The sequence below is a fragment of the Salvelinus sp. IW2-2015 genome, linkage group LG9, assembly GCF_002910315.2.
Source record: "Salvelinus sp. IW2-2015 linkage group LG9, ASM291031v2, whole genome shotgun sequence".
NCBI lineage: Eukaryota > Metazoa > Chordata > Actinopteri > Salmoniformes > Salmonidae > Salvelinus > Salvelinus sp. IW2-2015.
In genome coordinates this window covers 11,607,263-11,621,320 of record NC_036849.1, presented here as the reverse complement: position 1 = coordinate 11,621,320, position 14,058 = coordinate 11,607,263, and the positions used below count along the sequence as shown (strand labels likewise).

Here is a 14,058-nt window from a genome sequence, read left to right as displayed (position 1 = left end):
ATCGAGAATATCTTGACTGGCTGCATCACCGCTTGGTATGGGAACTGCTTGGTATCCAACTACAAAGCACTACAGAGGGTAGTGCGTATGGCCCAGTACATCAATGGGGCCAAGCTCCCTGCCATCTAGGACCTCTAAACCAGGCGGTGTCAGAGAAATGCCCTAAAAATTGTCAAAGACTCCAGCCACCCAAGTCATAGACTGTTCTCTCTGCTACCGCACAGCAAGTGGTACCGAGGCACCAAGTTTGGAACCAACAGGACCCTGAATAGCTTCTTCCCCGAAGCTTAAAACTGCTAAATAGTTAATTAAATAGTTAATTAAATAGCTACCCAGACTATCTGCCTTGACCATTTTTGCACTAACTGTTTTTGACTCGTCACATACGCTGCTGCTTCTGTTAATTATCTGTTTATTATTATTATCTGTTTATTACACTTTTTTGTTCCAGGTAGAACCCTTTCAGGTCCATGTAGAACCCTTTCCACAGAGGTTTCTACATGGAAACTGAAAGAGTTCTAACTGGAACCAAAAAGGGTTATCCTTTGGGGATGGCCAAATAACTCTTTTGGATCCCTTTTTTCTAAGAGTGTACAGTCCCTGTGTGTTTGCATACTCAGAATGAGAGAGGCTTGAATACCTGCGACAGCCTGCTTCAGGGAACAAGCCTTCAGAATGAGAGCAGAAGGTGAACTCTGAAGCTGAATCAAGCAAAATGATCTGGGCTGGATTACCACCACTTCTTACCTCTGTGGGATTATGCAACTCAACTCGTTATAGCCTGTCATAATATTGCACTGAATGCAAATTACTTTGAATATGCTCACCATTTGACTTGGAAACATCTGAGCTTGATTTGACAAGGGTATGTGCTTCATAAAAAAATGGCAGTATTACTGAATCCTCTTTTCTGTCACCTAAAGAGGTGGAATAACGTGATTAATGTGGATCCCAAACAGTGTTTAATCCTGTTGTTGTCTGTGCATTGTTTTTATTGAGGTTCATTGGGGCCGTGCCTTGGGCAGATGACACATTTGACCCTATTTCTTGTTGAGAATAATCATTTGAGAGACAGAGTATAAGCTGAAGCTGTCTCAGTGTGATATGTCTTGTTGAAGTATGGATACTGAATTTTTATATGCCTGCATTGTTATGTAGTGTTTACAATTTGGCAGAGAATAACTCAAAATAGTTAACCTTTTGACCCCAGCTCGCTGTTATTGGAATAATTCATTTTGTGAAGCAGCTCTAAAGTTTGGGTTGAACCTCTAGTGAATAAGAGATGGTAATATAATGCATTAATAAATATACTGTAGCTGCTGTCCATCTTTAATATTAGTTTTGCGCTAACTGACTGTACCTGCACCAAAACATTTTCTTATATAGCTTGTTCTCCAACTTCTTTTTAAATAGGAAACCAATTTGTTTTCAGCACTTTTATTTCCATGACTGATCAAACCTCGTTTTCTCATGTCTCTCTCTTGTCCCTCTACAGCAGACATATGGTGAGCAATATGTTTAGAACATCGAATCACAATAAAGTCACAGTATCGTATCGCAATACATATACTGTACACAGTGAGAATGGCAATGCATGCAGTATCTTATCGGCACTAAGTGTGGTGATAATATCGTATAGTGAGTTCCCTGGCAATTCCCAGCCCTACTCTGCATACAGTATCTTGTTGTTGGTATGTTTGTTTGTTAAATATATTATCCAACCTAACATTTGAACATCCAGATTATAACATAAAGAAAATGTTCAGTGCATCCTTTATATAGAGCCTGTATGCTTTCATGGACAATGACCTTGATTGAATCATTTCTCTCTGGTACATTGCAGTAAGCATCTCTTGGCTTCAAAGGGAAATGATCTGAGGGTGTGTTGGCTGCTGTATCCAGGTGAAACAATAGCTTAAAGCGGGCTCCTGGGCTTGGTTGAATTTAAGCAGCTGTGCATCTTCAAACAACACTGTTTACTTGGTTCGTTGCCTAATCCAATATGTATAAGAAATGTGGATTTAATCTGTCTTTTTTTCAGTCTGTTTGGAATTCCAGTGGATTCCTAATGGAGGGAGAAATTATTTCAAAACATATATGATCGTTCAAACAACGAGGAGACGGAATAAAAATAAACTTGTTTAGGATGATTTAGTTTTGGTCCCTTTGTCCGCCGTGCTTTGTGTTCATTTCTTGTTTTCTGTCTTTCAGTTTGATTTGGAATTTGACGGAGAAGAAACACTGTTAACTCTAAATGAAATGTTTCTTCCTCACTTGAAAGCAGTGTATTTATCTCTGTCTGACTGTCAGTGTAAAATAAGTTATTTCTTCAAAGCTCTCTGTTGTGAGTGATTGTGAGTGCCTTTTCATATTCAGGTGTAAATTATTTCCCAAATTTCCCATCACTAAATCTCTCAACTTCGAGCAATGTCGGAAACTCATACGACTTATGAGAGTTACTAAATATAAGTCTGACTGAAGACATTTAAGGCAACACTGTGTGTAATTTCATAATATATTTTTGAATCGGTTTTATTGAATTATTTTTAACAAAACAGCAAGCTTAAAAACTATCTTAGACATGGAAAAAATAATAGGAAGATAAGATTTAAGTATTTTTCTTTTTACTTCCAGTATTACCCATCAAACTATGTATAATAGGCTTTGTGGGCCAGTTTCCCAGACCTAGATTAAGACTAATCCTGGACTAAGAAGCACACATTTTCATTGAGCATGCTTTTTAGTCCAGGAGTCTGGAAAACTGGCTCTGAGAATTCAAAGATAAGCATACAACTACATAAAAATAGAATTATCTGATAAAAGCTTAAATCTGGGATTTTATAATATCAAGTCAAAGGTTAATAAAAGAATGCTCATGGTTACTGAGACCCATGCAATGCTATGAAACTCCATTTAATAACATATGGTTTCACTAGGCATTTAAATTACACAAGAATATAAACAGAAACAGAAAGGCAAGGACTTACAATTCAATTACAAATCTGAAATACATTCTCAACACTGTCCATGTACTTACTACACTACTGTACCTCCTCCAACTATCTGCTATGTCTGGAGGAATAGGAACAGGAGCCAGTCACCTTTGGGAGTAATTCCGAACCTTTTCGAATGGCTCCTTACAGGGAAATCAAGAGTAGACAAAGTTGAAGGATATCATAATACAACGAGCTAGGATCATCTGTAATTAGTTACCAGTGTTCTGGAGATGTTTTAGATAGCCATTGGATCCAGGTTAATTAGCCAAGCACTTTTGCAGATTCCGTTCTGTGTGGTTTGTCTTGCCACTGGATCCCCTTGCATATTATCTTCTTCTGCTTTGAGATCTGGACGATGGGATTGAGATACTGAACTTGAACTCAGGCACTTTTTTTGAAATCACAAGAGGTTGTAGGCTACAGCGTATACACTTTACACACATTTGCCCATACATTCGTACTTACTGTGAATAGTAATATCCAAATTGTGCTTTTAAATTCACTATACATCTCATCTCAAGGCATTGCAGTTAATATGCAGAAGTTTACGTTAGATGACTTACTTGGCACAGTCCTGAAGGAGAGGGCAACAATAAAAGGATCTATTCAGTCAAAGCTCAGTAAATGCTATATACATTTAGATAAAGTTTACAACAATACTATTTTCTCCCATATTACCATTTTAAATTAGCTTTTTAATACTATATCGTGACGCATGCAGATCACACATTTGTGATCATATTTGATGCTACCCCCTAGTTCACCAAATACCCACCTCCAGAAAACAAAACGAAACATAATTTAATTCACTTGGATTCTTGATACTCCTGAAAATATTTCTCTCAGCAACACTAACAAGAAGTCTTAGATTTCCCATTTTGCTAGTGCCAAAAAGCAGATAGACAAAACCCGGTTGCCTCCTTTTCTATCACTGTACGTACAATAAAAGAATGATGTAAAGTAACAGGGTCCAAAATATATTTACCTGAAAATAGAAATCAGAACACAACAATAAATAGTATAGAACCATCATAAACTTAGGTTGACTTGCACATTGCTACCACCTACCCACTAAACACACTCAGTTCAAAGTATTTTTCTGTAAACATAATTTTTAACAATATGATAGTACTCGTGTAAATAGAGTTCTCAACTATCAACTATCAATTTGATCATAATGTACATGACTCTTCTCCAGTCTACAGTTTCAATGTAATCTGTTCATTCTGAGGGTATGATTATCATGCTTTCCCCTTTTTCATATCAAAATGTTTATCAGGCCTTTTTTTTACAACTTTCTCCTTGTCTTGGCACCTGTGTAAGAAAGCTGGATCTCGAGAGCTGACTTACCAAGTGGCTCGCGCTAGCCTCATGCATATTTACAGGTTAAAAGGTCAAAGTAGTATCAGAGACTCGGGATGATACTGACGGCCCGGACAAAGGCCCCATAGGAACGGTCCAGTCTCCCGTAAACATAGTCTCAACACCGCTCGATGACGCTGCCGTAGGTTACATGCGTCGCGGTAATCACACAGTCTTAGATGCCTTTGAACGATGGGAATGTCCATCGACAACACGGCACCGCCTCGGAACAGACCCAACTCCCAGCCAAATAACATGGCTGCGGCCGGTAGGTCTGCTGTGCTGTTCAATGCAAACGATAGGAATGTATTTTTATCACAGTCACAACGTGGTGTAGATGTAGACAAAGATGATGACTACCAGGTTTAGAATGGTGCCGATGATCCCAAGCATGGCCAGAATGGACTCCTCTGTACCTTCCTTGTCTTGCATTCCAGTTTCTTCATCACAGATGGCAGTGTTTACCATTTTCCCAGGAAAGGTCTGCAGTTTCCCTCTCAGACCAGTCTGGAAAATAATAGAAACACAAAATCAATAAATACATCAACAATAAGGTCAAATAGGGGACTCTTATATTTGTCCTGTTTCAAACATGTTTAAGTGTGTAACCTGTACAAGTGTGTGGTGTGAAATGGAAATGTATTTTTTGAATATCCCACTCCCCCTGAGATACCCTCAGAGAGTGGGGTCACAGCCAGGGATTCGTCTGTTATACGTTGGCAGCTGAGACATAGTAGTAGCAAGCTATAAGGAACATGCACACACAGATCAACTGACTTTTGGAAATTCTTTGGAGCAAAGAAACGAATATGTTATTAGAAATCTTTAATAGGCAAGACTTGAAAATAAACAAATTGCTTTACAAAAAAAGAAGCCTATCTCAGCGGATTGCCCAAGATGATTGAACTGACACACTAGCTGCCCTATGCCATAGTGGAAAACATTGTCAAGGAGCAGCTGAGAGACCATCTTGATTTACACACTGGTCATCGTGCGAATGGCTCACGGGATGAAATTACTCGCCACACTTCCATTTATGTCTCTATATGGCTTATGGGTTATGAAGCGTACATTAAGGGAAAGGTGGATACCTAGTTAGTTGTACAACTGAATGCATTCGACTGAAATGTGTCTTCCGCATTAGCCAGGTCTGTGGTGCCTGTTGTCAGCCCACAGTAGGAGCAGCCAGGTTGGCTTCCGGACACGACCCAGAGGACCAAAGTTTGCTCCTCTAACAGTTCCGTGGTTTTAATATGTACACTTGTAACTGTCAAAGCATGAAAACTCATGCACAGTAGAAATAGAAAGACCACCTGCTATAAGCCGTGGTTGGTGTGGCGATTATTATTATCTTTTTGATAACTTCAAAAGTATGATTCAAATGAAATATTTGGAGCATTTATGCCCCTGCTTTATGCCCCTACTTAAAATGTTGAGCCTAGTTTTCAGTTGATCTGTATTATGGTATACTATATATATAAAAGTATGTGGACACCCCTTCAAATTAGTGGATTCTAATATTTCAGCCACACCTGTTGCTGACGGGTGTATAAAATTGAGCACAAAGCCATGCAATCTCCATAGACAAACATTGGCAGTAGAATGGCCTTACTGAAGAGCTCAGTGACTTTCAACGTGGCACCGTCATAGGATTCCACCTTTCCAACAAGTCAGTTCGTCAAATTTCTGCCCTGCTAGAGCTGCCCCGGTCAACTGTAAGTACTGTTATTGTGAAGTGAAAACGTCTAGGAGAAACAATGGCTCAGCCGCGAAGTGGTTCACAGAACGCGACCACCGAGTGCTGAAGCGTGTAGGGCATAAAAAATGGCTGTCTTTGGTTGCAACACTCACTACCGAGTTCCAAACTTCCTCTGGAAGCAACGTCAGCACAATAACTGTTAGTCGGGTGCTTCATGAAATGGGTTTCCATGGACAAGCAGCCGCACACAAGCCTAAGATTACCATGCGCAATGCCAAGCGTCGGCTGGAGTGGTGGAAAGTTTGCCTCCATTGGACTCTGAAACAGTGAAAACGCGTTCTCTGTAGTGATGAATCACGCTTCACCATTTGGCAGTCCGACGGACGAATCTGGGTTTGGCGGATGCCAGGAGAACACTACCTGCCCCAATGCATAGTGCCAACTGCAAAGTTTGGTGAAGGAGGTTTTGGGCTGTTGTTCATGGGTTGGGCTAGGCCCCTTAGTTCCAGTGAAGGGAAATGTTAACGCTACAGCATACAATGAAATTCTAGACTATTCTGTGCTTCCAACTTTGTGGCAACAGTTTGGGGAAGGCCCTTTCCTGTTTCAGCATGACAATGCCCCTGTGCCCCATAAGAAGTCTATACAGAAGAAAAAAAATGAGGTCGGTGTAAAATAATTTGACTGGCTTGCGCAGAGCCCTGACCTCAACCCCATCGAACACATTTGAGATTAATTGGAACGCCGACTGTGAGCCAGGCCTAATTGCCCATCATCAGTGACCGACCTCAATAATGCTCTTGTGGCTGAATGGAAGCAAGTCCCCACAGCAATGTTCCAACATCTAGTGGAAAGCCTTCCCAGAAGAGTGGAGGCTGTTATAGCAGCAAGGGGGGGACCAACTCCATATTAATGCCCATGATTTTGGAATGAGATGTTTGACGAGCAGGTGCCCACATACTTTTAGTCATGTAGTGGATGTCCCATGGAGAGGAGCTAGCATAACCCACTGTCAGTTGGAATCCATTTGTTGGCCATATCATTGCATCTCTGGCACACCTCATCAATAATTAAAACAAAATCAAATGGATTGAAGGATAGGTTATTGACAGGACAAACACATTCTCCTTTCAGTTCCCTGGGAGACAATTTCCCAGTGGGGCTTTGAGCAAACGCACCACAGTCTGAGTTGAATCCATATGAGGGCAAACCCCCGTAAGTAAGAGTTTAACATTCAGCTGGTGTCTGCAACCCATCCATCACAATGTCTACAACACAGAAAACAGTTCATCTGCTGTGGCTGATGATGAATCCAATTTCACACGATTGTTTGCTATAATTAACATCTGCGACATCCAGATTATTAAGGCTCATTTGCAAATCCTCCATTGGTGTAATTGAAATTTGTGTAACCTTTGGAACAGGTCTGCATGAGGAGAGATTTTGTTATGTCCTCGCTCGGCTCTATATCCTCTATATTCTTCCCTTTACGTTATCTTCCTTCAGTTCCTCCTCAAACAGTTTGGCAGGGAGAATGTCCTGTCAGAATCATGACATTTATTACTCTATTATAGAGTCTAGTGAGAGTCTGTGAAGTGAGTAGGGTGAGAGGTGAGTGGGAGAGATTTGACCAGGTATTATAAGGGCACCAACCTGAGGAAAAGGGAGCTCCTGAGCCTCTGGTTAATGGACAGTTCAACTTGAAGTGGAACAAGCTATACTGTATGTCAAGTATGGTAATATATTGTGGCATCTGTGATCGATTGGAAAAAGCAAGAGGTACTGTTATAATGATTCACCATTTTCGATTCAAACAATGTAGAACTATTAACCAATCATTACTTCATCAATTACTCATTTCGGAAGCATGTTTTATCCAGCAAATGCCACTTGGGTAAGCATAGGCAAATTCAATTAAGTGATGGACAACAGAAGAAATCCAACTTGAAAGTGTCTTCAGATATGAACATGATTTGTTATCTTAATGTTTTGTATTCATGCATATTCCTGGAAAGAGCAAGCCAACCGATTCATTCTAGTGGGCTGAGTGCTTTCTTTACCTGAGATCTCTAACAATGGGCTGTGATTGCTCGCCTTGGGGAGTGCTATAAACAGGGTTTCCCTCAAACTGAATGGCACTCATTGTGTAGTATGCTGCTGGATGGGCCCTCATGCATGAAGACGCCTGCTCGCTGCTGATATAAACTGCACTTGGGAGAGAGAGATATGGAGTCCCTGCCAAACCTGGGAGCAGAGAAACAGCTTTACCACAGGGAGCAGCTGTTCGTCTCTCAAACAAATGCTCTAGAGTCCTTCCATACAAACCTCCACTGTGCTAGCTGGCCGGTCCAAACCTCACGCTTTACAACAGGAAAGGTGTGTGGCAAGCTGTGACATTTGGCCTATACAATGCACCCTACTCAATGGCCACATGGGTACTGTATGTCATCTTTACTTTGTTTTACACCTGAGCTCATCACTACGGTACTTCTCCCTAGGTTTTGTCTTCGTCCTGGGTGTATCCTGATTGTTTGAGTACCAAGTACATAATGGCCCTTACGTTTGGAATTGGAAGATAAGACACCAGCTCAAAGTGATTTTCAAACAAACAATTAAGGTTTGATTTTTTTGGGTGGTGTACTTTGTGTACTTCAGTAGTCACATTTTTACGCTTATAGTAAGAAAACGACACAAAATTACAGATTTCTGGTTGCACTAAGCATAGTTCATTTCTGAAGACTTCCAAAGTAAAATACTTGTGACTAGAGGATAAAAAAACATGTTCATATCATCAAATGCAGTCCATTATAGTTAATTGTCATTATGCAAAAAAAAAGATCTAGTTACAGTCCAAATACCGTATGATATTTCCCAGGGAATATGTGATTTCTAAAGTAGAGACTTTTGTTAAAATAAGCGTTTGCATCTAAGGTCATATACTTGTTTAAATAGTAATGATTCACACCTGGTTCCTAAATTTCAGAGCAAAAGCCAGAAGCGTGGCCGAGATAAATGGAGCATCACCATGGAAAGACGGAAACGTTCATACTGTACCTGGAACAACACATCCAGGCTCTCCAGCTACACCTAATCGGGTTTAGCGTCTGCAGATCAGTGAAGAGTAAAACCTTTTGCCTCTTGAATAATTCTGAGCATATCAAACATTCCCAGATGCTAACTGGGTCTGACAGGCAGAGTTGCTTTTGGCATTGTTTTAAATGTGGAATTAAAACAAACAACACCCCCCCACTCATTCACACACACACACACACACACACACACACACACACACACACACACACACACACACACACACACACACACACACACACACACACACACACACACACACACACACACACACACACACACACACACACACACACACACACACACACACCACACCACAACACACACACACACACACACACACACACACACACACACAGCGGCGTCATGCCCATAGGGGACACAGGGACACATGCACCCTCAGACTTGTCCTAAAAAATATATACATTTTTCTTAACATTTTGTTGTTGTTATTTCTCTTTAATTCTACTAGCCACCTAGCAATTTTATGACGTTGGCTTTAGCTAGCCCAGGTAGGTTCCCAGTCTCTCAACCTCAAAAATAAAAATGCAACATGTAAAGTGTTGGTCCCATGTTTCATGAGCTGAAATAAAATATCCCAAAATGTTCCATACACACAAAAAACTAATTTCTCTCAAATGTTGTGCACAAATTTGTTTACATTTACATTTTACATTTAAGTCATTTAGCTGACGCTCTTATCCAGAGCGACTTACAAATTGGAAAGTTCATACATATTCATCCTGGTCCCCCCGTGGGGAATGAACCCACAACCCTGGCGTTGCAAGCGCCATGCTCTACCAACTGAGCCACACGGGACCGTACATCCCTGTTGGTGAGCATTTCTCATTTGCCTAGATAATCCATCCACTTGACAGGTGTGGCATATCAAGAAGCTGATCAAACAGCATGATCATTACACAGGTATACCTTGTTCTGGGGACAATAAAAGGACACTCTAAAATGTGCCGTTTTTTCACACGACACAATGCCACAAATGTCTCAAGTTTTGAGTGAGTGTACAATTGGCATGCTGACTGCAGAAATGTCCCCCAGAGCTGTTGCCAGATAATTTAATGTTAATTTCTCTACCATAACCCACCTCCAACATAATTTTTGAGAATGTGTCAGTACGTCCAACCGACCTCACAACTGCGCCCTCTGCCCGGTCATGTGAAATCCATAGATTAGGGCCTAATGAATGTATTTATATTGACTGATTTCCTTATATGAACTGTAACTCAGTAAAATCTTTGAAATTATTGCATGTTGCGTTTATATTTTTGTTCAGTAGTTACCAAGAAGCCATTTCACGCTATCAATCAAGTTAGAATAGCTAGCTTGTCTATCTTAGCTGGCATGCCTGATGGCATGGTTGGTAGACTTTAGAAAAGCAAGCAATAACAAAATGTACTGAATAAGACTGACATTCCTTTAGTTATTTTACCTAGATTTTAGTAGAGATGCAGAGAAGCATATTTAGTTTCTTTAAAAAAAGAACCACCAGTCAGGAGGATACATACAGCATATCTAAGAGGTATGCTTAGATATGCAGAAAAATATACATATTTTTTACATAGAATTATTAAGCATAATGATTATGGCTATAGATTGCAGTAAACTGTTTTTTCAGATGTTTGAAAAATGCAAAATTCTCCTACCTCCGGATCACCCTCCAGCCACCCTGACGTACTTTGTGCCCCCTCAAATTTTTGGACACACACATACACACACATGCATACAGTACATAAAACTACACATGTACACGCATTCACGGTCTGCCCAACGGATTACCGGTGGCAAACTACCCGCCCTCCAGGACATCTACACCACCCGATGTCAAAGGAAGGCCAAAAAGATCATCAAAGACATTAACCACCCGAGCCACGGCCTGTTCACCCCTCTATAATCCAGAAGGCGAGGTCAGTACAGGTGCATCAAAGCAGGGACCGAGAGACTGAAAAACAGCTTCTATCTCAAGGCCATCAGACTGTTAAACAGCTATCACTAACACATTAGAGGCTGCTGCCTATATACATAGACTAGAAATCACTGGCCACTTTAAGGAATGGAACACTTTGATAGGTAGTCACTTTGATAAGGTTTACATATCTGGCATTACTCATCTCATATGTATATACTGTATTCTATACTATTCTACTGTATCTTATTCCGTTCCGCTCTGACATCACTCTGTCAATATGTATATAGTCTTAATTCATTCCTACTTAGATTCATGTGTATGGGGTATATGTTGTGTCATTTGTTAGATATTACTGCACTGTCGGCGCTAGATGCACAAGCATTTCGCTACACCCGCAATAACATCTGCTAATCACGTGTATGTGACCAATAACATTAGATTAGATTTGATTTGACAACTCCGCACACACACGATCACTATATGAAGCACATTGAATCTTTTTTCTTGATTTTCTTGATTTAAACTTTACTCTTTACGATTGACCACCCAGTTATTAAGACAGCTATTACCTTTTAATTTTACAAAGCAACACCACAGATATCGATCTTGACCAAATTATATATTATCTGTGCTAATGTAAAACTAGCAACAAAGAAAAATAAAGAGTTTGTGATACATTATCTTCTAATGTGTCATGTACAGTACAGTACATCTAGCACTTCATTTCAATAATTAGAAAATTCCGCATGGTGAAAGAACAATATCCCAATATCCTCAAGAGGAAAAGTTTAAGAATTTCATACTCTAAAGAAGAGGTGCAATTATCATAAAACACTATTTAACGGGGGATTCATACTTTTATGAATCTCGAATCTCAGCTTTGTTCTTTACCTCCAGACATGAATAAGTTAACACCTTGCCTGAAAAGATTCAAACCCTATTATTTCCATGACTATACTTTTCAAAATTTTCCTCTAGTCAAAAAAATTATAACTAATCAATTGCCTAGTTAAAATGCAAAATTACAAAACAACCCATGATGATAAATCTAGGCTACTGATAAGTTTCTATAACACTGTTGTATAAAATAGGAAAATCTGTTGCTGTCAACAAGCAGATATATACACTTGTCCCCACAGCGCACTGTCACCTGGACCTATGGTAACCCCAGTTGACTGCATACGAATAAGGGTGAGAATTTTGCAGATAACTTACCTTGCAGAGCATCAGGAGGAACATAGCATTGGACATGCTTGAGGGGTTGTTTGCCTTTCCGTAGTGCACAGATATCCCTGGCAACTAAGGGAAAAGTCGGCACCTCTCATCCTTTGGCAGTGGAGAGGCACGGGATCCGAGGGAGAGGGCTGTCTCGTCTTCCAGATTGTCCAATTCAAAGGCTTCTTTCGTCGGATGTCGTACCCCGCGGCAGTTGAGCGTTTCCTCCCCAAGTTGCATCTCAGTAGTGACCAAGTTTGCTTTGTGGTCAGTTTCTCCTCCTCAGCCTTGATGAGCTGGAGCTGGAGCAGTTGTGCTCTCCTCTTCTCCACTCCACTCCTTTTCTGATGGGGAGATGATGTCAGGTTGAAGTGGGGAGTCAGATGATGAGCAGGTGAGGAGGGAAGCGGTTTCATGTATATAATTCCATCTCACTTCTTTTTGCTTTGCAAACCCCAGTTGATCCCACCAAAGACTTTAGTCTTCTTTCTCACATCAGAGTACTGTACACATCAACCTGCAACTTGACTCTCCTTTTTAAAGATTAATTCACACTGCCAAACTTTGGCTCATGCAACTTAGCAATTTAAAACACTTTCAGCTGATGTCCTATCCTGGATTTTTTTAAGGTAAAATTTTAAGGTAAAAAAATAATCAAGATACAACTTCTGATTTCAGAAAGTGGATTCCACCCTGGAAATGATTAGCAACCTAACCAGGCTTTTCCCGTTCCTCTGCTCCAGTGGCTGAGTGTTTCCCTTGCTGTCTACTGAACAGTGTGTGTTTGAGCTGGACGGCTATAAGAGCGGGCGCTGTGAGCGAGGGACTCAGTCTCATACTCACGCCGATGTGGTCGGAGCGGTTGCCATGCTCTAGAGGCAAGAGGCTTCCCCTGCTCTTCCGCTCATACAGTATTAATGCAGCCGGGGTTGCCTGGCAACCAGCTCAGGGGAACCACAGAACGCCTGGTGACAAAAAGCGTTTGTGACAGACGGGCTGAGATGAGAGGGTCTCCTCCATACAGTCTTCCCTATTGTTTGGAGGGAGTGAGTGGGTGCGTACGTACATGCATGTGTGTGTTTGTGTGCATAATTTACATACTATGGGATCAGCTGTAAGTCTGACCAAGGCAGGAGCGTGTGTGTGTGTGTGTATGTGTGTGCGTGTGCATGTCGGTGTGTGTGTGTGTGCGTGCGTGCGTGCGTGTGTGTGTATGTCACAACTACGGCTGCATGGACAGACAGAAGCATGGTCCCCTCACAGCCTCAGAGACATCACAGTAGAGTACTGAGCCCTCCTGTCCATTCCCCACAACAGGCTCCTCTGTAAAAGACCAGAGACAGTAATAGATATGCTGATTAAACATGAAATCCATGAGGATGTAACGTTCCAAAACCAAAACCAACACCAGGACAACCCCAACAACCCCTCCTAAAGTCCACCATCCCCTCCCCTACACTCCCATTGCTCCAATTGTCCCACTTCATCTCTAGTTGGAGACAGATACACATGAGCTCATAATGGGAGCACAAGACCAAGGGGTCTTCTGTCTCCATATCTTATACATAGTGACACTAAATGTGAATCAGCTAGACAGCATCCCCCTTTCCCATAAAATCAGAGGCAGATTCACGCTGTCAATGTATCTGCTCGTTAACTCATTTATATTACAGTCCCTTCAGTGATGAATATTCAGTGTATCTGTGTTTACAGTTTATGGGAAAAGTAAAGCCTTTGGTTTTGGACATTCAAGGTCAATCTCTCGTGTTTTT

At 41.0% G+C, this 14,058-nt stretch overlaps 1 protein-coding gene across 1 annotated transcript; it reads right to left on the bottom strand.

Annotated features, from left to right (window-relative positions):
- Positions 1-2,535: 2,535 nt before the first annotated feature.
- LOC139028229 (protein TUNAR-like) lies at positions 2,536-12,860 on the bottom strand. The gene is made up of 2 exons (XM_070445132.1): positions 12,287-12,860; positions 2,536-4,865 (listed from the first exon to the last, which is right to left on the bottom strand). The coding sequence occupies exons 1-2, from the start codon at positions 12,320-12,322 to the stop codon at positions 4,680-4,682; spliced, it is 222 nt and encodes a 73-aa protein (XP_070301233.1). The 5' UTR covers positions 12,323-12,860; the 3' UTR covers positions 2,536-4,679.
- Between the last annotated feature and the right edge of the window lie 1,198 nt (positions 12,861-14,058).